The sequence below is a fragment of the Marmota flaviventris genome, chromosome 19 (genome assembly GCF_047511675.1).
Source record: "Marmota flaviventris isolate mMarFla1 chromosome 19, mMarFla1.hap1, whole genome shotgun sequence".
Classification (NCBI taxonomy): domain Eukaryota; kingdom Metazoa; phylum Chordata; class Mammalia; order Rodentia; family Sciuridae; genus Marmota; species Marmota flaviventris.
Genome location: NC_092516.1, coordinates 9,120,775 through 9,142,647, shown reverse-complemented (window position 1 = coordinate 9,142,647; position 21,873 = coordinate 9,120,775). Strand labels below are relative to the sequence as shown.

Sequence of the window (21,873 nt, the reverse complement as noted above, 5' to 3'; positions counted from 1 at the left end):
TGCAAATGTCATGGTGCTAATCACAGTATGCATTTTTTTTTTCAAATAATGCAACACAAAAATAATGACTCCCAATTTGGAGTTACAATCTCAAGCATTTCTACCCTCCTGAGACTACTATCTCTAAATTCCTCTTTTGACCACCACCAGCACTTCTCTGCCACTGGCTGCCCCATGGGACTTATCAGCAATGCATGACACCAGACCTAGGCCTGCTGAATCAGATGCTGGATGTGTACAGGGTGCCCAGAGGCTCGGTCTGTGCAAGAAGGCCTGAGGGGTGCCGATTTAAGTCAACATCAGCTACAAGGGAGAATTTCCTGAGCAGTCTGGGCCTCAACCCTAAAGATTCTGATTTAGTTATCTGGAAGGTCACCAGGACACAAGAGTTCTAAAAGCTCCTGGTAACTGAAACACACAGCCATGTCTAAGCAACACATTCAGCTCTTCAGAGAATTCTTGGTTAAAAAGTTAGTTACATCTGACCAACAGCAGGCCAGATTAACAGGAAATGACTCTGCAGCCTTGAAATGGAGGAATCATTTACTTCAGTGAAACCATAATAACCATCTCGGCTGGCATTCCCCGAGTATTTCAACGGGATAGTCTCTGTGCTTGGCACCTTCATGCATTCTCTCTTAATATCCTCAAGACAGACTGTTCTATCCTGGCTGTCTAGATGGGAAGCTTAGGTACAAACTCCCCATTTGAGATCGAACATCTAAGAAGGGGCCGAAGCCCCTTCCTGACCCTGAGAACATGCACCCCCTTCAACCGTGTGGCCTGGGTGTCCCACAGTCCTGAGAAGCATGGCTCCAATTCAGGATTCAGGCCTGCTCCACTCTACGGCATGATACTTCCTTCTGAGAATGGCCAACTAGCTGGGAATGGGGGCACGTGCCTGCAATTCCAGCCACTCGGAAGGATCACAATCAAGGCCAGGCTAGGCAACTTAGACTTTGTCTCAGAATCAAAGTGTCAAAGAGGCTCAGGATGCAGCTCTGAACACACTGAACCTTGAGGAGAGCGGCAGCAGAGCCGGGGTGGGCTGGACGCAGTAGGAAGTCAACAGATAATCAGTGTGGTCAGGGACCAGAGGGCTCCTGAACACAAAATCCTGATGGTACATTTGCAAATGGTCTTAAGAACAAAGTGTGGGGAAAGGTTGGGGTGGAGATAGTGCTGCCCTCTAGAGAGGCAGCACCCACATGTGGTCATCAGGTGGTGGCAGGCACTGGCAGCATTAGAGTAGACTCAAGGCTAGCCGTCCCGAAAGGCCAAGGCAGCCTACAGCCAGACCAGGCTCCTGTGGCCAGTTACAGAGGTGAATGAGAACCTTGTCTACCATCTGAACCTGAAATGTAATCTCAGACACCAGACGTACCGGGTTTCCCTCCAGGGTCCACCCCCACTCTATTTTCTCATCTTCTATACTTCCTGAAAAGCCTAATTTCTTATCTTCTTACCTCCTTTAAGTCCAAACTCATGCATTACAAGCAGATCAAGCACTTAACTGTGTTTTCTAGCACAGCTGTGCCTGACCAAAGTATATTAAAATCTACTTTTTTTTTTTATCATAAATGACTTTCCCTTTATTTCCCTTTCATGTTGGAGGCAGGGTGTTATACTTTCTTAAATCACTCGTGTAGGTAGGTTGTATTAGCTAGAATGCCATTTCAGGATAGTAAAGGAGTATTACACCAAGTATGTTTATTTAAAAAAAAAAAAGGGACACCAAGTCTGCTAAAATCAAGTCTAAAGATGCCAAAATAGCTTTGGCGACAGCTCAGGAGGTCGACTTTTATCAGACACAAACATCTAACCAAGAAAAAGCACAACAGAGAACACAGCGGAGACCTTCTGACTACCGATGAGAGCACCTGAAGCCAAGCTCGAATCTACAGGCTCAAGAGTGACAGCACAGTACCTTGCTTTGGGACATTTACAGAATCCAAATGTAATAGGGGGACAGCCACGGGGCAGTAACCCACCGCAGGTCACCTGCCATTGCTGCCCACCCTCCTACAGGGAGGAACTTTCTGATTTTCTTTTGAGGAACCTCCTGCAGCCCTTCTTCCCACTGCTGTAGTTCAAATGAGCAAAGCTGCCTCCTCTCAGCTACAGGAAGTCACGTGATCCAGGGCTGAGCAGCAAGGATGCCGCTGCCCACTGGGGAAACGGGAGTGGACCCACGGCTCCCCCAAGAGCCAGGGGAAGAAGCCCTCCTCTCCCACTGGCTGCTAGAGTGACAGATCTAGGCCTGGAGCCGCTGGGGCCTCCTGGTCTCCATGAGAAGCCGAGACCAAGGGAAAGGGAGAACAACACAGGAGGACATCCCTGTTCTTTCACCCAGCTGGGCAGAGCCATCTCTCTCCTAAGCACCTCAGGGGCTGAGCCATTCAGCTGTGGATGACATAGGAAGGTGGAGTGGTTTCTGTCACCTACCATTGCACATTGTCACTACCCACCAACTCCAGGTGGATGGCCGAGATGTTTCCAGACAGCCCAAACTCCCAAAAAGTAACTAAAATATAGTCATGGGACAAAGGAGTGCCGTCACCAGCAGTTCAGAACTCAGTCTGACGAGCTGTGCTCACAGAAGGTAACTCAAGTGTTGGAAGAGTTCCTGGCCCCACAGTCCCTCCATTCCTTCACCTAACCAACACTACTGAGCCCCACTGTGTGCGGGGCATTGTTCTTCTCTAGGGAGAGGTTAGGTGAGCACGGGCACTCCCACATGGAGCTTATGGTCTACAACAGACCAGCAGCCCGCAGGTGACAAGTCTCTGATGCCAAAACTAACCTTGTTCAGGAATGTGGGTAGGTCTATCACAGAAGGATCCTACTAGTCCCCAGGCAGGCAGAAGAGGGTGGGCAAGACGATTCGGATCAACAAGTGCCCTCAATGTAGCAAGAAACAGAAAACCCAACTCGAATTGGCTTAGAGAGCAAAGGGGTTTGTGGCCACACACTGGACAGTCCAGAGAGACCTTCAAGGGGAGCTGATCCAGTAGCCCAGTGACATCTTAAGACCCAGTTTGCTTGCCTCAGTTCCCCATTCCAAGCTGCTGTACGGTAACCTCACCATAAGGCCAGCTCCCTTCACAGTATCAAAATGGCCAAAGCTGAACCATCTTTATGCCCCTGCAGCACACGATCCAGGAGGAGGAGAGCCACCCTGTGATTAACAGACCATTTTCCTCCAACACAGCCAGGTGCTGTGGTACACCTGTGATCCCAGCAGCTTGACAGGCTGAGGCAGCAGGATCACAAGTTCAGAGCCAGCCTCAGCAACTTAGCAAGACTGTCTCAAAAAACAAAAAGGGCTGGGGATGTGGTTCAGTGGCTGAACACCCCGAGTTCAATCCCTGATAATCAAAACAAAGTCCCAATACACTTTGAATCATGTCTGTGTGACCAAAATCAGGTGACACACCTACTTCCTGAGCCAAGTCCAATCACCACACCCAGGGTCAAGCCATAGTTACCTGAACCAATCACTTTAGAAAGGAGATGGAATTACCTTGACCACATTAGAACGTCCAGGCTGAACTTCGGTGCCTAGGAGAGTTCACCCCCTACACCAACCAAGGGAGAAAAACTAAGCCCTGGCTGATGCCCCTGTGTGGGAGAAAGTGGGGAGGGATTTGGGGGGACAAGAGAATGTCAGTATAGCACCTCTTCTTCTAGAGCAGGAACCTACATCTTAATCCCCGTCTCTCAGTCCATAAGCACGCGCCTCCTAAGCCATTTGTTTAGCAAATGTGAATTTTTTTGAAAGCAGCATAGCAAAAAGTAGGCCTTACTTCTGGACTCTACTGAGCCTGAGGGAAAGTTTTGCTTGACATAACAGGTTGACGCTCTGGTGCATGTTTATTTTTACCAAACAGAACTCAACAGGGCTTTGTAAAAATGACAAGCTCTCCCTTTTGCAGTGTGAGGCAGGACACCACCATCCTGCCTGAGGACATCTCGAGCAGCCCTGTTATTCCACCTGTGGAGCGCACGTCTGGAAAGCTCCCCGGCAAGCTTGCCACCGCTTCTCCTCCCCATCCACGGAAGACATGGCTTCTCACTGACCACACTCATCCCTGCTGACCCTGGTGAGACCCCAGAATCCTCAGTCGAATCCCAGGCAGATGCTGCCACAGCTGCCTCACGCTCTTCCTCTCAGGGTGCATGTTCCAGCTGGGGATGGCCCTAAGGTGGCCAGACCCGTACCTCCAAAGGCCCCCCTCTAACCCAAGATAGGCTTGGGGTTCAAGTCCACAATCCCCACATTTGACCTCCTCTCCTGTGATAACACAATCTACGACTCGGGAGAGCCACTCTCCTTTTCCATGTTCTTCTGTGGATTTAAAAAAAAAAAAAAAAAAAAAGAACAAAGAAAAAAAGTAGAGTCTGAACCTTCAGGCAGAAACTAAGATTGAAAGCTTTCATCAAAAGCTAATAAAATTCTCCTGGGGTGCTGGAGGGAGGACCCGCAGGTTCCTGAGGCCCAGAGTCCACCCTTCTCTTACAGGCTGCACAGTTTCGAGCCCTATATGCAGATCCACTGCCCAGGAGCCCACCTGAGACAAAGGGACACACACTGAGCAGTCATGGCTGGGAAGAAATCAGACCCAGAGGAGACGAAGGTCAAGTGAATGCCACAGGCCAAAGGCCACTTCAGTCAGGTTTTTCAATGCTGCAACCAAAAGACCTGATAAGAACAATTTTGGAGGAGGAAAAGTTTATTTGGGGCCCTTGGTTTCAGAGGTCGCGGTCCAGACAGCCAACTCCATTGCTCTGGGCTTGAGATGAGGCAGAGCATCATAGTGGAAAGGTGTGGTGGAGGAGAGCAGCTCAGGACATGACAATCAGGAGGCAGAGAGAGCTCTGCAGACCAGGGATAAAATATAACCCCAAAAGCATGCCCCCAGTGACCCACCTCCTCCAGTCACCACCTACCTGCCTGCAGTTACCACCTAGTTAATACCATCAGTGAAGTAATGCACTGATTAGGTTAAGGCTCTCGTAACCCAGTCATTTTTACCTCTAAACTTTCCTGCAAACTGTCTCACACATGAGCTTCTGGGGGACACCTTATGATCTAAACCATAACAGGCCCCGAATGCTTATGGATGGGGAAGTGCAAGGGGAGGACTCACAAGATCCTGGCCTGGCCTCAGCATCCCTAGCCACTCACAGACAAGACTCCAGTGAAGAAGAAATTAGGTGATACACACTGAGCTCTTGGGAGAGGCCTGGGGCAACGCCGAGTGTTTTGAAAGCATTAACTCATGTCATCTTCCCCATGATCCAAGACAAAGTGTGACACACATGCTTTCCTCTGCCCATTGCCTGAGGGACCTGGTGAGGCTCTCAGTCACAGCCTTCTGCTCCCCGTCAACTACAACAAACCCAACAAAGCAAGCTTCCTTCATGCTGTATGCAGACACTGCAGGGACACTGGATTCCTTTTGGATCCTGCAAGGTTTGGTGCCACCGGACACCACTTTTGCTACTATGTGCAGAGAGCCCACTGAAGACTGACATCAGCACAGAGGACACAGAGCCAAGGGAGGGGAGAAACCACTGACACCTCCAGAAGACCTGGAGCCAAGGCCACCTGAAGAAAGCAAACAGTGCTTGGGTTCCCAGCCACAGCAAAAACATCCCCATCAGCCCAGGCTTGGGGTCTATGCCACCAAAGCCAGGAGAGGGCTGAGACATTAGGTTGTTGAGTGGCAGCATCAGGAGCAGTCACTGCGCTGTGTGCATCTCCAGTATAGGTCAGACATGGCCTCCCAAGTCAGCTGTCCCCACCACACATCAGGCAGCCTCGGGAGGGGGTGGGGCAGCACAAGCCTAAGTGTTTAAGGAGAAGAGGACCCAGAGGCTTCAGGAGGGGCTGGGAAAAACGTGACACACCTCTGATAGTGCCCAGCCGCCCAGCAGGAGGGAAAAGCTGACCACAGGACCATGCTAAGCTGGCCCCACAGGAGAGACAGGAGCAGCAGCCTGGGACAGAGCTGTTCCAATAACCCAGCAGGTTTCTCAAGAACGCTGTCTCCACCCCTTGGTAAATCTCCACAAACAAGAAGTCCCTTCCTGGATCTGGCAGGTTCACAGTTGAGAGGGTGAATCCACATAGACCCAGAGAACACCCAATCTGCTCCAGGCCAACACCCAAACCAGAACCCCCCTCAGTCAGGACTCAACATTACAACTGAGCCAGCCTGTAGTTGGTTCTCACTCAAAGAACAAAAGCAATGCACTTAAAAATACCAGAGGGAAAAACATCTTCAGGAAAGACTGGATCCAGCAGCTCAAACAACATCATCAGGAACTGTTGATTTTCACTCCCCCCATTTCTCCACCGTGTTGGTGCCACTTGGTGTTAGGATCTTCTCACAGGGCATAAAAGTCGCCAAAAACTTGAGGGATGGAGTCACTGACTGTCCAGGCCTGGATCAGCCAATCTCCTCCAAAGCATGGCAGGCAGAGGGAAGGACGGGGTCAACCCCATCAAACCACATGGACAGAGTGGGGAGGAGGAGGAGGAGGAGGAGTTCACCACAGAGATCCAGGGTAGAATAAGGGTTAATCTGTGTTAATTTGAAGGGATCCCAGGATACCCAGGTATCTGCTTAAACATCATCTCTCTGAGCCTGGGGGTGTTTCCAGAAGAGATTCGCATTTGCACTGGTGAACTGAGCAGGGCACACGGCCTGCAGCCATGAGCCTGGCATCATGCACGAGGAGCATACATCAGGCCCGAGCAGCATACACGCACGCACGCACGCACGCGCGCGCGCACGCACACACGCACACACACACAAACAGGAAGGCGAATTCTCTCGAGCTGCATCACTGCTCTCCTGCCCTTGGTGCTTTCAATTCTCAGGCCTTTCCAATTCAGACTGCTTCTGTAACAGCAGCCCTCTGGACATCAGGCCTTGTGATTGTACCACCAGCGTCCCCGATCTCCAGCCTGCACACTATAGACCACGGACACGTGCAAGCCATTATCATCCATGCCCACATTGGCCAGTACTTACAATAAATCTTTCTAGAGAGATGCAAACTGCTGGTTCTTTCTCTGCAGTGCCTGTGGTCCCCGTAGGTAGCTACAATCTGATGGTCATGGGGGCAGCCTTCAAGATGGCCCCTGCCTTGTGTGTATTCCCCTCCCACATTACATCAGGGCTGATCTATATAACTAGAAAATACAGTGGAAGTGGTTGGTGTCAGCTCCAAGATCAGGTTATCAAAACATGATGGCTGACATCTTGGGTATGCTCTCACTCTTGAGCTATGCCCTATGGGAATCGGCTACGGTTGTCCACAGCCCTAACAAGAGGCCCATAGGGCCAGGAGCCAAAGCCTGTTCAGTCACGTGAGTAAGCATGAGAATGGTCTCTCCAGTCCCAGCCAAACCTTCAGATGGCAGCAACTTTGGCCAGCAGCCACCTCTTGCCCAAGCCAAGTCATTCCCAGATTCCTCACAGAAAGGAGGATTACAAGCATTTGTTGTTTTAAACAAACAAGTTTGGAGATAGTTATCTCAATAAGCAGAAATAGAAAATGTCCCGATACAATCCAACCACCATGTTTATTTGCTTGCTGCAATGCTTGTGTCCCCCCTCAGTTCAGGTATTAGAAACTTAATTCCTCATGCAATGTTGGGAGGTGGTTAGGTCAAGAGGGCTTTGCCCTCTCCAGTAGATTAATGTCCTCACCACAAGAACGGGATTGTTTAAAAGAAGCGACTTCTGCTCTCTTCCCTCTCACACGGTCTCCTCTGTGATGCTTCCGCCACACCATCATTCAGCAGAGGGCCTGGCCAATGCAGCCCCTCCCATCCTGGACTTCCAGCCTCAGAACCATGAGCCCAGTAAATTTATGTCCATTCTAGATCACCCCGTCTGTGGCAGCCTGTCACAGTGGCATAAGAGTCTCACACTTCCCTCTCAGTGTAAACTTGTATCTTCTTTCTTTGAACATCTGCCTCATAGTTTGAGTTTTCTTAATTCAGCAGGAAGCAAGGCAATCAATTATTTAGAGGAATGTGACTGGCACAGTCCTAACTGCATCTGACTGTAATGCCTCCACATCGGGGCCTAGCAGGTGCTCAGGGCCACAAAAGCACCGAGCTAGTTACATGAACTCGTTCTTGGTCGAACTGTGACAGATGAAAGGAAAGCCATTAATTTTTAGCAAAAGAAATCTGTAATCAAATGCAGAAGTTGCTCAGTGATATTTCAGCCTCACAATATACACTCAAAGCCTGTAAAACACACAAATACACGCTTGGTATTAGAATGTTTACACAAAATAAACTCCACAGTTCTGAATCTAAAGTAGCCTGCACTGTTCTTTCTATACCATTGCTGTTAAAATATATCTTTTGATTAGGCAACGTCTCTTAGTAACATAATTTTTATATTAAAGAAAAATGATGATAGTTAACATTTACTGAGCTTGTGGGAAGCATATTTATTGAGCTGACAAATGGTCTCTCTCGTTTTATTCATGCAATAACTCAATGAGGCAGAGAATTTTCTTATCCCCATTTTACAACTAAGAAAACCAAAAGAGATTAAGTAACTTCCCAAGGTCACACCACTAGAAAGGAACAGAGCCACAGTCTGACCCTCAATGTTCACCTGCTTTGTCACACCTGCCCCTGGGGGCACACGTGGGCCTGAGAGCAGGGTGGGGCCAGCGCAAACTCACTGCCAGCCTGGCACTCGATGCCCCACTGGCTACAGCCCTCCCAGCCCAGCACCCACCACCTCAGCAGGTCCTGTCTGCCAACAAACAGCTGTTCCTCCTGCGGCCAGAAAGCTCTGACAGCTGGCAGAGTGGAACTCTGTCAGCAATTGACCTTCTCCAAACTTACATATCCTGCTGACCACCTTGCTTTGTTCCATTCTCTCCTTCTGTAATAATCACCTGTTGAACAGATGACCTTCTACCTGCAAACCACAAACTCTCAAGTCGCTTAAACCCATTGTTCCCATTAGGAGACTTCATATTACACAACTGCCTAGTCAAGAAATTGTTTTTCCTCTACCCTATTTATGGGATAAAATTTTTCCTGGAATTATCAGATTCCAAAATACCCTTTAGACAACGGTCCCAACAACACACACACCCAGCACCTTACACACCCTGTTCCCTCTTCAACCAGTCTGCCTGGGTGGTTAAGATTGCCCTCTCCATCTCATAGATGGGCAAACACACACTTGCAGAAGTTAAGTAGTTCACCCGGAAACACAATTTGCAAGTAATGGAGCGGGAACTTGAGTATAAGCCAAGTCTTTACACAAGTCAGTAAATGACAGGGAATATAATCCTTTCTGTCACTGATGATTCAGAACCGGCCTCTCTGAAGACTGCAGGCTTTCCTATAGACACTGATTGCAAGCATGCCACAGGGTTTTAGCATGGCCAGGTGAAATGAAGGACCAGCTAACAAAATGCCACCAGTCACTCTATTTATGATTATCGTTTAACTGGCTCTGATGTTCTCAAGACATCATTTTAGAACCTGAAGAAAGGGGAGAAGCTCGAAGAGTAGGCTTGGATAAGAGGTCAAAGTGACAGACACATGTCAACGATACAAATGCTGCCTACGTAACCTGGCAGCACCAAGATGGAAGAGCCACCACTGCAAATGCACCCAACTCTGGGCCCCGACACAGCCGCGAAATCTATTTCTCTCCTGGTCTAATTTAAAAGCAATTTTTGAGGAACCACCAACAAACTGCTTATCTCACCTAAAATGGGGGGAAATACTGGAAACAACCCAAATGGTAAATTGACCATATTAAATTGGTCAATTTAATATGGTGATTAATTCAATGAAATACAACATTCAGGTATATAAAAAAGGTTACCAGAAAAACCACTTCTGCAATAGGAAGCCAAGCAAGGAGGCAGGCTGGGAAACGACAGGCTGGAGGTTGTGGGTGCAGCTCAGAAAACACATTCAGTACAAAATGATGTTTTAAGGGAGCTGGGTTTTTTGGGTTTTTTTTATTCACTACAGTTTTAATAAGATAAACATCACAGAAAAAAATGGCTCTTAAGTAAAAATAGGCTCCATCATACCCATAACCAGAGAAACAGAAATGAAAGATCTTCTGCCAGCCTCATTTTTCTCCTGTGATATTATCAGAGACCCAAAACCTGGATCCTACCGTGCTCTACATAGCTGGGCAGCAGCGCCACCTCACAGGTTGCTGTGGAAGAAGCGTGGCTCAACAAACACCTGGAGAGGGCAGCGGGGGCTGCCACCCAGCCTAGAAAGGCACCTCGACCAGCAGGTCTACTTCTGGGAATGCTTCCAATAAACACACTCGCACAGGCACAGGGGTATTGGCTGTGGCACTATTAGTAGTCACAACATTGGAAAATCCTTAATACTCAGCTACTGGCAGACTGGTTAAACTAACTCTGGTGCAATCAGATAATGACACAGTAACGGGACAAGGAAGATGGGAGCCCCTTGGCACAACAACACAGATCCTCCCCAAGATGTGAAGTGAGGGGGGAGTGGGAAAGGCACTGGCCAGCTACATGTGCACACGCTGTCGTGTGGGGACACAGAACCTCTCTGCAACTGGCAACAGCAAGGGCATCCAGAGAGCACCAGCTGGCTGGGACCCGTGAGCAGAGACTCAACGTTTAACCTCCATTATTTTGAACCATACGCATACACATCACTTATTGAGTGAACGTAGATAAATTTTGTCTCCTTTGGTTGCTTTCTTCTTATTATTAAAGCATACATGTGAAAAGTGTGCGGCCCTGTAACAGCCCCCATGCTCACCTCCACCCTTGCCCCCCCTACCTTGCCAAAGCCTGGACCTTCATGGTGTGCCGCTCCTCCTGCTCAGTCACCTTCCTTTTCAAGGTGTCCACCTCCTGCCGGAGCGCAGCCGAATGTTCCATCTCGCCATCAAGCAGGTTCCGCAGGGATCTAGGAAGAGGGGCCCAACTGTTCAGATGCCATCAAACAGGTTCTTCAAGCCCAGAAAACTGTTCTTGACCCAAGTCCAGACTCATTCACTGTCCACAGGGCTCTGCACAAACTAAGTCAAGTCTATTTCATAGAAACTTACTTCAGGAGATAGCAAACACTGCCAATCACCTGAGAGCAAGAATTACAAGGAGCCCAGGGCAGTCATCTGCAGTCAGGCCCCATGTCCCCGCTTTCCCAGGAGCAGACGGCCATCTGACTGTGTGGATCAAGGCAGAGCAAGGACTTGACAAGTCCCAGAGAAGTCCTTTTAAAAACACACCCCCCAAAAGGTGCAGGATATTATTTAGACTCATTTTGTCACAGACGCAGTGAGTAAGAGATGTAGCCAAGGAAAGGATGTCGGGAGAGACCAAAAGAATATCTGGAGCATAAAAACAGAATATACACTCGGATGATATGACAGCTGTCCAGCCTCCCTGCCCACCACCCACATCACACAGGGAGCCTGGCCTTCCTCGGGACCTCCGGCTGAGCAAGCATCGTGCTGCGGCAGGGCTGGCACTTAACATTCCCCTCCAAAACATGTTCTCTCGTGTGTCTTTCACTCCCAGTCTCATAAAAAGGGAGTAGACCAGTAGCTCGCCTCAAGTTTCCACCCAGAAACAAGCCTCACGTGGTTCTGTAGACCATTTCCTTCGCTATGCCCGAGTGGCTAGTTCTAGCCGACAGTGACTGACTGTGTTGCACCTGCACAATCCAGGACATTGCCATAAAACATCAGCGTGCAGCCAAAAGCGCCAAGCCCTGAGCCCAGCCCGGTGTTCACTGACTCCCTCAAGACCTGTGCTCCTGGGGAGCTGGGGAGACTCCCCTCTTGGACCTGGAAGCCTTGGCATCAACACACTATGATTTTTTTCCTTTTCTGGGAAGAAAAAATTAACAGACAACGAGTTCTGTTCTTCACAAGGGAAAATAAATCCTGTGGCTCCTTCCCAGCAAACAGCTCCCGCTGGAGCAAGGAAACACACCCTGCCAGGGCTTTGGGCCTTTGTGGAAAGTGCATTTTAGTTGGAAAATGGTGCCGTCTGTAAAGACTCCTTTTAAAACACTCTTCTGTTTTACAGATCACACTCATTTGCTTTCATGTTCCATAAAGGATGAGGAAGAAGCTTGTGAAGTGGTACTGGCCTGTTGCCTCCCCAGGTGGGGGCGCTTCCTGGTTAATGGCAGGCAGGCCCCTACCAGCCACACCACGGCCAAGGCAGGTTCTGGCAGAAGAGAAGCCCAACAGCAGACAAAAGCCAACAGCAGGTGGCGTCTGGCACTTGTTTCAACAGGGAAGGGAAGAATAAAGATGTTTGCTTCTGGGTGTCTTCAAGGAGCTTTTGGCCAACTCCAGAGAATTCAAGTGTCGCCCTGCTCTGTATCCCTGGGTTGGACAAACCCTCAGACAGTGTTAGTGCCTGGACCCTAACACAGGCCCTTGATCAAAGACCACTCCAAAGGGCCTTTGGGATAATGGATGGTCCAGGGGCTTCTTTCTGAAGTGATAACAATGTTCTAAAATTGACTGTGGTAATGATCGTACGCATCTGTGAAAACACTAAAAACTGCTGGCCTGCACATGCTCAATGGGCAAGCTGTAGGGCGTGTGGATTTTATCTCAATAAAGGCTGTTTTTTAAAGAGAATCAAAGGCTGTTCTTCCAAATTCTTGTTCTAAGGTGATGCCATTATTCAAGGTTCTCATTCCTTGCTTGCACGTAAGCCACACTGGACACTCAGATGGCACAGCCAGACAGAAGCTAAGACATCACCAGTCGCACTTGCCAATGAAGCAAAACTGCCTTCATCTGTTAATTCTCTACCTGAGGAAGATCAGAACAGACTGAGAAGCACGGTACCTGTTCTCTTCTTCCAGCTCATCCTTTCTGTTCATCATGGCCACGATGGCTTGTCGTAGTTCATCTAAGGAAAGAAAGCAAAGTCAAAGTCCATCAGCAGATCTTGCCTGTCAGACCATCGCCTCACCTCACTGGATCATCTGCCCTTAGGACAGCTTGTCTGGAAAGTTCCTTATTCCTTTCAAAAGTAATTCCTGCACAGTCTTAGAGATCCAGAAGGCTCAGCTGTGCACTTCCATCAGCCACACGAAGTGGAAGGGCAGGGCAGGATAAGAACAAATAAAGAGCTACTTCCTTGGTGAACACATTTGGCTTGCGATTCCTTAATGTTTCCCAAGTCCCCGATCCTGGACAGCCTCTATTTTGAACAATGATTTTCCCTATTAAAGCTATTTATCAACCTAGACAGGAGACCGAGTGACCCTGGCTCCATAATGGCACAGAGGTAGTCATTCAGGTTTAGTCAAGGACCAGGCTTTCCCTTTGCTCCCCTCTACAGCTAGTTATGGGCAACACAACTGGGGTCTTCAATACCCAGCCATGATCACTCTCAGAAGCTACTTTCCCAACATCCTCCACAAGAAAGCCTGCCTGGGTAGAAACCACACCCTCCTATATACATCAAACCCAAGTGTCGCCACTGTGCTGGTCACTTCCAGGTCACTCAGTCAGACCTACAATCAGGAATTTTGATTTTTCCTAAAGCTACGGTTGTTTGGTCTATTTCCTTTAATGGACCCTGGGAACTATATCAGCTTCCAAGGACTGACTACTAGAAGCTCATGGCAAAAATTGTGCACCCAGCAGGAGAATGTGTACTTCAAAGCCCAATAAAACACACAGGCCCAGGTGACGAGGCCACAACAGACACTGAGGGATTTAATTCGCAGCACCATACTTCAAGACCATAGTCATGTATGACTCTTGCAAAATTTCTCCATCTTGAAATTGTCTTTAACAGTAAAAAAACACATTTCTGGAAAAGAATAATAAAGATTAGAAAGAAGAGGGGCAAAAGGAAGAGTAGGGTCAGTAAGTCCACAGCAGAGTTAAGCAGTCTTGAGAAACAAAAGGGCCACCCCCAGGAGAAAGGCAGAGGATAGGAAATGGTTGAAGCCAGAGCACAGCAAGCTGCCCACCTGAGCCATGCTCTGTGGGAGTTGAGGTGGCCCAGATTAAACATGTTCATTCATTCACACACTCAACATCTATTGAGCCCTACTGGGTTCAAGCACCTTCCCAAGGAAGGACTCTCACAAGAGGATTCTTAACCCACAAGAAAGCACATTCACATTTGCCTATGATGAACGAGTCTGGAAGAATTTTCATTCTGAACTCAACCAGGTAACTAGGGCCCTTGATCAGAACCTTGAACCAGCGTCTCAGCTTTTCAGAGCCCTTCTCTCAGGCACGAAGGGGAGCAGCAGTACCTACCCTCTTGCCTCCCTGGGGTGCTGCAAGGACCAAAGGAGAGATTAGATAGGATGGTGCTGTCAGGACCGTGTCTCTTTCAGCCTATGGCTAGAAGCATTAGCCCTTTAGAACTCATCATAATGCTATATGAGTTAGTTATATTAAAATGGAAACACTGATAAATCTGTGGGGGAAAAAGTAACTTATTCTCGTGTTATCATGGGGCAGGGACCCTAGACACCAATATATTTTGGAAGACAAGCAGGATAAAATCTCTCTGGCTCTTATCTCCAGGAAGCCTAGGACAAGTGGCAGCTGCATGTTGGGGCACCTTAGGGAGTAGCTCCTTACTCCAAGGCCCGTTTGAATTCCAAGTTTTCTTATAGTTTCTTTCCCCTTGTAGTTCTTGGCTGCCCAAGTCTCATAAGAGAAAAAGAATAAGATGCTCATAATTGTATCATGAGGCTGGAATAGGTGACATTTCATTATAAACAAAGAAACCCCCCCTCTTTGCTGGGCATCCCAGTCAGCCATGTGTCTGCTATGGTGGAATGTCCTGTGCAGGCCTGGTCGACATGAATGGACTGCCTGTACTGAGCCTAGGGCAGGCAACAGCATAACAGATGGCACGTGGCAGTGCATGCTCCTCTGCTGCCTGAGCTCAGAGAAGGGGTGTACTGGACTGCACCGCCTTCAGGGCCCTGAAGGAGTTGTTCACCACCACCATGGTCATGAGCTGACATCTGTCACTCCACGTAGCTCCTGAATACCACCCAACCTTTTCCCTATGCTCAGAGAGGGAGGTCTAGTGGCCTCCCAAGAGACCCTCCAGAGCAACTGTGCCTCAACCACCTTGGCCTTATCCACAGAGATTCTCACCCAAGATAATAACCCAGTGCATGTTAGTTCATGCATTTCCTGGCCAGAACCCATCTTCCCTCAGCTTGTCCCGCACTTCCAGTCTCAATAAGAAAACCAACCAATTCTCCAGGCCCCGATGAAAAGGCACCTCTTCTGTGAAGGCCTCCCTGACCCCACCACCCTGCAGCACATTGCAAGGTATGTAGTAATTAGTCACCTGTCTGCTGAGGTGTGCACGACTCCAAAGTACACAGTATGTCATGCACCTTGGTATCCACAGCTCCTTCACATTGAGGGCTTTGTCAAGGTGCATGGATCTGAGTTCTGTGAACGAGTGGCCCAAGAGACTGTTCCTCCCTAGCCCGTCTACACCTAAAGCTGGTGGCCAAAACAGCAGTTGTCACAGAGTAAATGCTTTCTATGTGCCTAGCAGCACTTGAGCCCCAACCAGCTCCATTTCCACTCTCTGGCCACCTCATGCCAGGTCCCCATAGGAGGCCCAGTGGCCTTCTAAATCCTATCTAAGGCCTAAGGTTGAAAAACTTGCCCTGGGCGGATTCAAGAGTTGGAAAAGACCAAGAGCGGGAAGATACAGAGGGCAAGAAGAGAATCAGAAGTTCTAGCAGCTTCCACCCCACTGATTCGTGGAAAGTTGCCATCAACGGCTCTGGGCCAAGCAGATCCGAGTTCAAACTGCTGCTCGACTACTCACCTCAGGGTAACCAAGGACATGTATCTGCCTTGGAAACTACAAGGTGGGGCAACGCCACACTCCTGTGGGATGGCTGAAGCTCTGAACTGGTGGAGAGAGCAGCATATGCAGCAGGGTTCAGGGTTTTTAGAGCACTCTCTGCAGTCGGGCTCGAATCCCAGCTCCAAACCTGGGAAACCTTGAGCAAGTTACTGACCCTCTGTTAAAAATCCGATTTTATAGATACAACTCTGTCTCGAATCTGAGCATCTAAGGATTCAATAAAGTCATATGCAAATGAGGTGCCTGGAACAATGTCCAGCATGTAGTAGCTTTGAAGATGTTATAAGATCACTATGATGAGTGACTTTCTCTCCAAAGGCAGGGCACAGAGGTGGGAACAAAGCAGCAGTGCATGCTCACAAGGACAGGTCGTCTGCAGTGCATACTTGTTCAGGAGTTGTGGGATTCACCCAGGACCTCGACCTAGGTAAAATAATTATTTGAAGTGCTCTCCATACTATAGCAGCAGACTAGATCACCATGGGCAGCACAGGAACCCAGCCACAATTCACTGTTACTGGAAGAGACTGAGCAAGCATCTGGGTTCTGGCTCTTTAGGTACCAGATAATGGAGTCCTGAACACTGCCACTCAAGACTTGGCAGCTGAAACCTTTACTCCATAGGAAAAGTCTTGGAGAAGAGCTGCTCCCCAGGATGACCCAGAAACCCACAATGATCGCTTTTCAAGAACAGCCTCAAGTTGCCCTAAGAGGTCTCGGCCAGTAGCTCACCTTGTAGCCCAATGTCAGCTCAGAGAAACCACCTGTGAGAAACAACTGGACAACCAACGCTGACCCCATCCACTCCATCACCCTCCCATGATCCTCCTCTGCCCAGACACCGATTCCAGCCTCTTGGAGGGGGCCCTCTATTTCTATCAACATAAACATGACAGATAACACGCGCAGGCAAAGCCATGCTCTAATGGTGGAACCTTTTAAAAGGTCCATCACTGTGCTGTCCAAGTGCCCCCCGCCCCCCCGCCAGCCTCACGTTGCCACAGCAGAACACTGAGCCATGGGTGGATGGGAATGTGGAGTGGAGCAGGCAACCTCAACAGGCTTTAACTTAAACATGAATTCCTTTTTGCTGTCACATGGGGGGGGGGGGGCGGCAGTTGTGACTTTCCTGGGGCAGTAGAGCCAGTAGGCAGCGTCAGGATGGTTTCTGAGCATCACAAACATGACACTCCTCTAAGTGTGAGTGACCCCAGGAGCAGAGGTGCTCCAAGATGTCATGTTCTCTCCTCCCCAGCACCGCATGCCCCTTACTTGTTTAGTCTTTATCACCTGCCGCGGCACCCATTTCCAGCAAGAACAGAGCAGCCTCCCCCCATGGCCTCTGGAGTGTGGCCGAGTCGGGCTCACCCTCTCCCGAGGCTGGACGGCCAGGGGCCACCCACCTCAAATCCAGCTCCCCACCTGGCTACAGTGTATGGAGCTGTCATTCATCATTGATTTCCCAGAAATCAATCTGGGAAAAAAGGCAGCATTTCAAATCACGCTGGAAAGGATGGACTTGTCCACAGACGCTGTCAGGACAAAGGACCATTGTGAAAGCAAAAATCAGGACTTAGATCTTTGCTTCTGCTATGTGCTAAAATAAATTATAGAGACATGATATTTAAATGTGAAATGAAGCAATCGAAACCCTATAAATGTGAATATTCACATTCTTAACAGGAACCAAAGAACAAGGTCACTGAGGCAATGACAGTTTTGCTGTAAGTTTTTTTTTGTTTTGTTTTTGTTTTTGTTTTTTTTTTTTTGGTAGATGAACAGAATGCCTTCATTTTATTTACTTTTATATGGCGCTAAGGATCAAACCCACACAAGCCTCACACAAGCTAGGCAGGCACTCTGGCACTGAGCTACAGCCCCAGCCCTAGTTTTTTTAATGTCTGCACATTTTAATGTCTGTTTGTGGGTTTCATCTCTCAAGGCAGTAAACTAGCAGCACAGAAACAATGTAGGTTTTTGAGTCAGATCTACATTCAGACCCCAGGTCCCCACGCCTCAGCACTGGGCCCTAACAAAGGGAAGGTGGGAGCAGATGCATCTGGCCGAGGGGCACATGGTACCAATCAACTCCTCATCTGCTAAAAGCCAATTTGCCAAAAGACCAATGTAATGAACATCCTCCTTAAAGGAGACTTGAACTGGGCCAACAGCAGCTTGCTGTGGTCCTTTTGCACCAGGTGCAAAGGTCTACACATGAACAAAGGCAGACACAGGGCACAAGCCCACAGAGGTACCAGAAAAGGCCCAGAAAAAAATGGAGACTTTGGCAAAGAGGCAGGTATTTAAAATATCACTGTGAGACACACAACCGCACCCCTCACACAGGCAAAGACACTGAGAAACCACAACTTTGCAAAGCATCTGTATCACTTCCTTGCACCCACGATGGATGCCCAAAGATGAGCGGGAGAGCAGGAGAGAGGGGCTGGCCTGCAAAGACTGGCCACAGGAAGTATAGACGTCCTGCAAGAACAGCCATTCTGCTCCTGCTGTACTCCCTACACCAGGTCCCTGCAAGTCCTCAAGGACCTCTCTGTTCTTGTGTTCTGAACCTGAGCAGGTGCCATGTCCTCTTAGCTAAACAACCCCATACAGTAACTGAACCCTTCCTTCCCTAAACCCGCCTGCATCATGGGTTTAGGGAAGGAAAACATCCTCTGATGGGCTAAAATTGTGCACATGTAGTCCTGTCCCCGAAGTCCCACCCCTATCTTGCCAGTCCCTGCAGGCCAGAGACCCAGTGCCCGGCACAGCATCTGGCCACAATGCACACTCAAGACCTGTGGGTCAGGTGAGTAAGTGAATTAATAAAGGAGTAAATGTCTGTCTCCCACTGCTAAAACCTGCCCCTCAGCTCCAGGAACTGAGCACGGAATGGGCTGGGCAGAAATGTCAATTGCATTTAATAATAAGTTCAAGGCCTCATTAGAGAACACTAACCACTGGGTTCACAGCTGTAATTTCCTGCCCCACTGACAGGGATTCAGGCCCAAATTGAGCTTTTTCCGTTATGTGTCTCTGGAACGTGATTCACATGGTGGGGAAAGGAGACGGTGACAAATTCCAACATGTCATTACCATGACCTGAAGCTAGATAAGCCTGCAAAACCAAGCCCCTCCTTCCTCACATTGACCCCAGGCACCCTATCCACACAGCCAGACAAGGCCGGCCCACCCATGGCAGGTGCCAAGACCAAGCTGCCACAGGAGGGTGAGAGGGGCCCCAGCTTCAGTCTTGGGGATACTGTCCTGAGGCTAACGAATTTGAAACTTCCTTTTCAAAATTAAAAAGGGAGAAGGTGACCACCACGACTAGGTACAGTGCACCTGGCCCTAGAGACGCATGCACGCGCACTTGCCCATACATGGACCCGTGCGATAATTCCCTGGCTGTGTAGAGCATTTCCTCCCAAGACCTCAACAAGCCTAACACACTCCCCGGGGGCCCATCCTCAGTTATATTTAAAGAGGACCCACGAGGGCACATGCACAGAAATAAAAAATGTGCTTCTATGGGTATAGACTTAACCTACATCATCGCTTTTCAAACTTAACATCCTGCCTTTTATATCTGTCTGCCTACCCACTCCCTTTCCTTTTATCTCCAAGAGAAAGGATAAACTACATTGAGCTTCAAAATATAACTTTTAAAATCAATCTCGGGCCTATTTTAGCTTTTCGTTCTGATTTCTCCTCCTTCCTGCTACCCACCCAGGACTTCTATTTTTCCATTTCTTATAATGAAACAGGAAAGGAGAAAAAAAATGCCCCCAAGCCCCTTCCCAGAGGTCAGAGCCAGCAGCTCCCATTCACAGGCAGCTTTCTGTAGGCCCAGGAATACACACACACTCTTGAGAAGTATCACTACAGCCACACCTACAATGTGAAGCAGGAAACGGGCCAGAGAAGAGAAGTGACTTGCCCCAGGTCACACGGCCAGCAAGTACCAGGGTCAGGACCCCCCTCACCTCCAGGCAGGCTCCTAGCAGGCCCAGCCCTAACCTATACTAGCCTGCATCGTTGGTCACCCCCCAGGCTGGGACATGCCCCTTCAAGAAGCAAACCAGCAACCTAAGTTCCAGGAGCTCTCCCGACCTCCCCGTCTTCCTTTGAAAAGCCCACAGTCCGATAAAAGTTTTAAAACTTTCATCTCTTCATGATTATCTGGAAAGGGAAAGGGAAGTTTTGAGAAACCTATGGGAACAGAAGGGAAAATACATGAAAATCACAAGGTATGGGAGAAAACCACTTTCTAATTTCTTCATCCTTACTAACCTCTTTGTAATATTCATTCTCTCAGTCTTGCTAGTGCCCCCCCACACACAGAGATTTTGTGTAAAGTAACTTGCAGTACAAACCCTTATGGCAGGCACTTCGAAAGTAAACATGGACCAGGCGTGGTGGGGCATGCCAGGAGACCGAGGCAGGAGATTCACAAGTTTAAGGCCAGCCTTAGCAACTTAGCGAGGTCCTGTCTCAATAAAAAATAAAAAGGGCTGGGGGTGTGGCTACGTGGTAGAGAGCCTCTGGGTTCAGTCCCCAGTACAAAAAAAAAAGCGGTGGGGGGTGAATGTTGATTGGGCCACACAGCAACAAGAGCAAAGGCATGAAGTCCACAGAGGGATGTGGGAGCAGAGAGAAGGCAGAGGCGGCACCTAGCTAGGGCAGCAGCCCCTGCTTGAGGTCCACTGTCACCTGGGATACAGCCCAAGCTTCCCCAGTTCTAATGCGTCACGAGGGCAGAACCCATGCTTCATACAAACCCGAAATTGAAATGCTCTTAACTAAGGCTGTCACCACACAGGCCCAACAGGACACACTGCGGACCACCACTCTGAAACCTGCCCCAAAGCTCGAGCTCCTGATCATTCCTATGCTTGACATTAAGGCAGGTAGCACATAAGGTAGGTAGACCCAGCCTTAAAAAAAAAAAAAAAAAAAGAGTAGGCTTCTGCCCTATAATAGGAAGTTGAAAGTATAGCACTGGGAGAGGCCAAGTGCACCTGGATTGCAGGCAGAGATGGCCCAGGGACTGTCCACCTCAGGGCATCTCCCCAGGACAAAAGGACAAAACCAAGGACACACAGGGTCTCAGCACTCCCACTCTGCCCCATTCAGAAAGGGCTGGGAAAAGCGGCATCCAGGCAATTGCTAAGAGAGTAATGGGCTGGGAGGACTTAATATTTTGTACCTTTCCACATGTGCTCAGTACAAGGCATTGAGAGAAAGGCTGTTATCTAAAGTTTAAAAAAAAAAAAAAAAGAGCAGTTTAGCTCTACAGAGGCATCCAGCAAAAACTGAAACCAAGGTTTCAAGGGGTGTTTCAAGCAATAGAGTAAAAGATCTACTTGGGCAAAAAGAAGATGGTTCTCCAAATTAGATTTTTAAAAATAATGCATTGAGGTGAAATTCACATGAAACCAACCATTTTAAAGTGAAATTCAGTATGCTCATGATGTTGCATAACCTTGACTTCTAGATCCAAAACCTTCCCACTCTAAAACCAAAGCCCGACTCCTCGAGCATCTCGCCACCCGCCTCCTCATGACCACCACCTGCTCTCCACCTCTGCAGGCTCACCTGTCCCGACATTCCACACCAACAGGCCATGCAACACGCGCCTTTTGTGCCTGGCTTCTCTCACTTCACATGCTTTCACAGGTCATCTGTGTTGAAGCATCTACTGGTGCTGCCTTCCTTTTTATGGCTACATAATATCCATTCTATGCAGAGACCATCTGTGCATCTGTCCACCCACCAATGGACACCTGGGCCACCACAGGCACTGTAGTCAACACTCCTGTGCATACACTTGAGTCTCTTTTCAATTCACTTATCCATACCGAGGGGGCGTTTTGCTGGGTCGCATGGTAAGTCTATTTTATTTTTTGAGGATCTGCCACACTATTTCCCACATCGAAGACACACCATTCTCACCTAAGAAAT

The 21,873-nt window shown here is 48.8% G+C and overlaps 1 protein-coding gene across 2 annotated transcripts in view; it reads right to left on the bottom strand.

Moving 5' to 3' along the window:
• Snx29 (sorting nexin 29) overlaps nt 1-21,873 on the bottom strand; it is a 385,059-nt gene that overhangs the window by 261,161 nt on the left and 102,025 nt on the right. For both annotated transcript variants that reach the window (XM_027940802.3, XM_027940803.2), the window contains 2 exons: nt 12,879-12,942; nt 10,844-10,972 (listed from right to left, as the gene is read on the bottom strand). In XM_027940802.3, the coding sequence (XP_027796603.2) occupies nt 10,844-10,972; nt 12,879-12,942 (193 nt within the window). The remainder of the gene's footprint in view (nt 1-10,843; nt 10,973-12,878; nt 12,943-21,873) is intronic.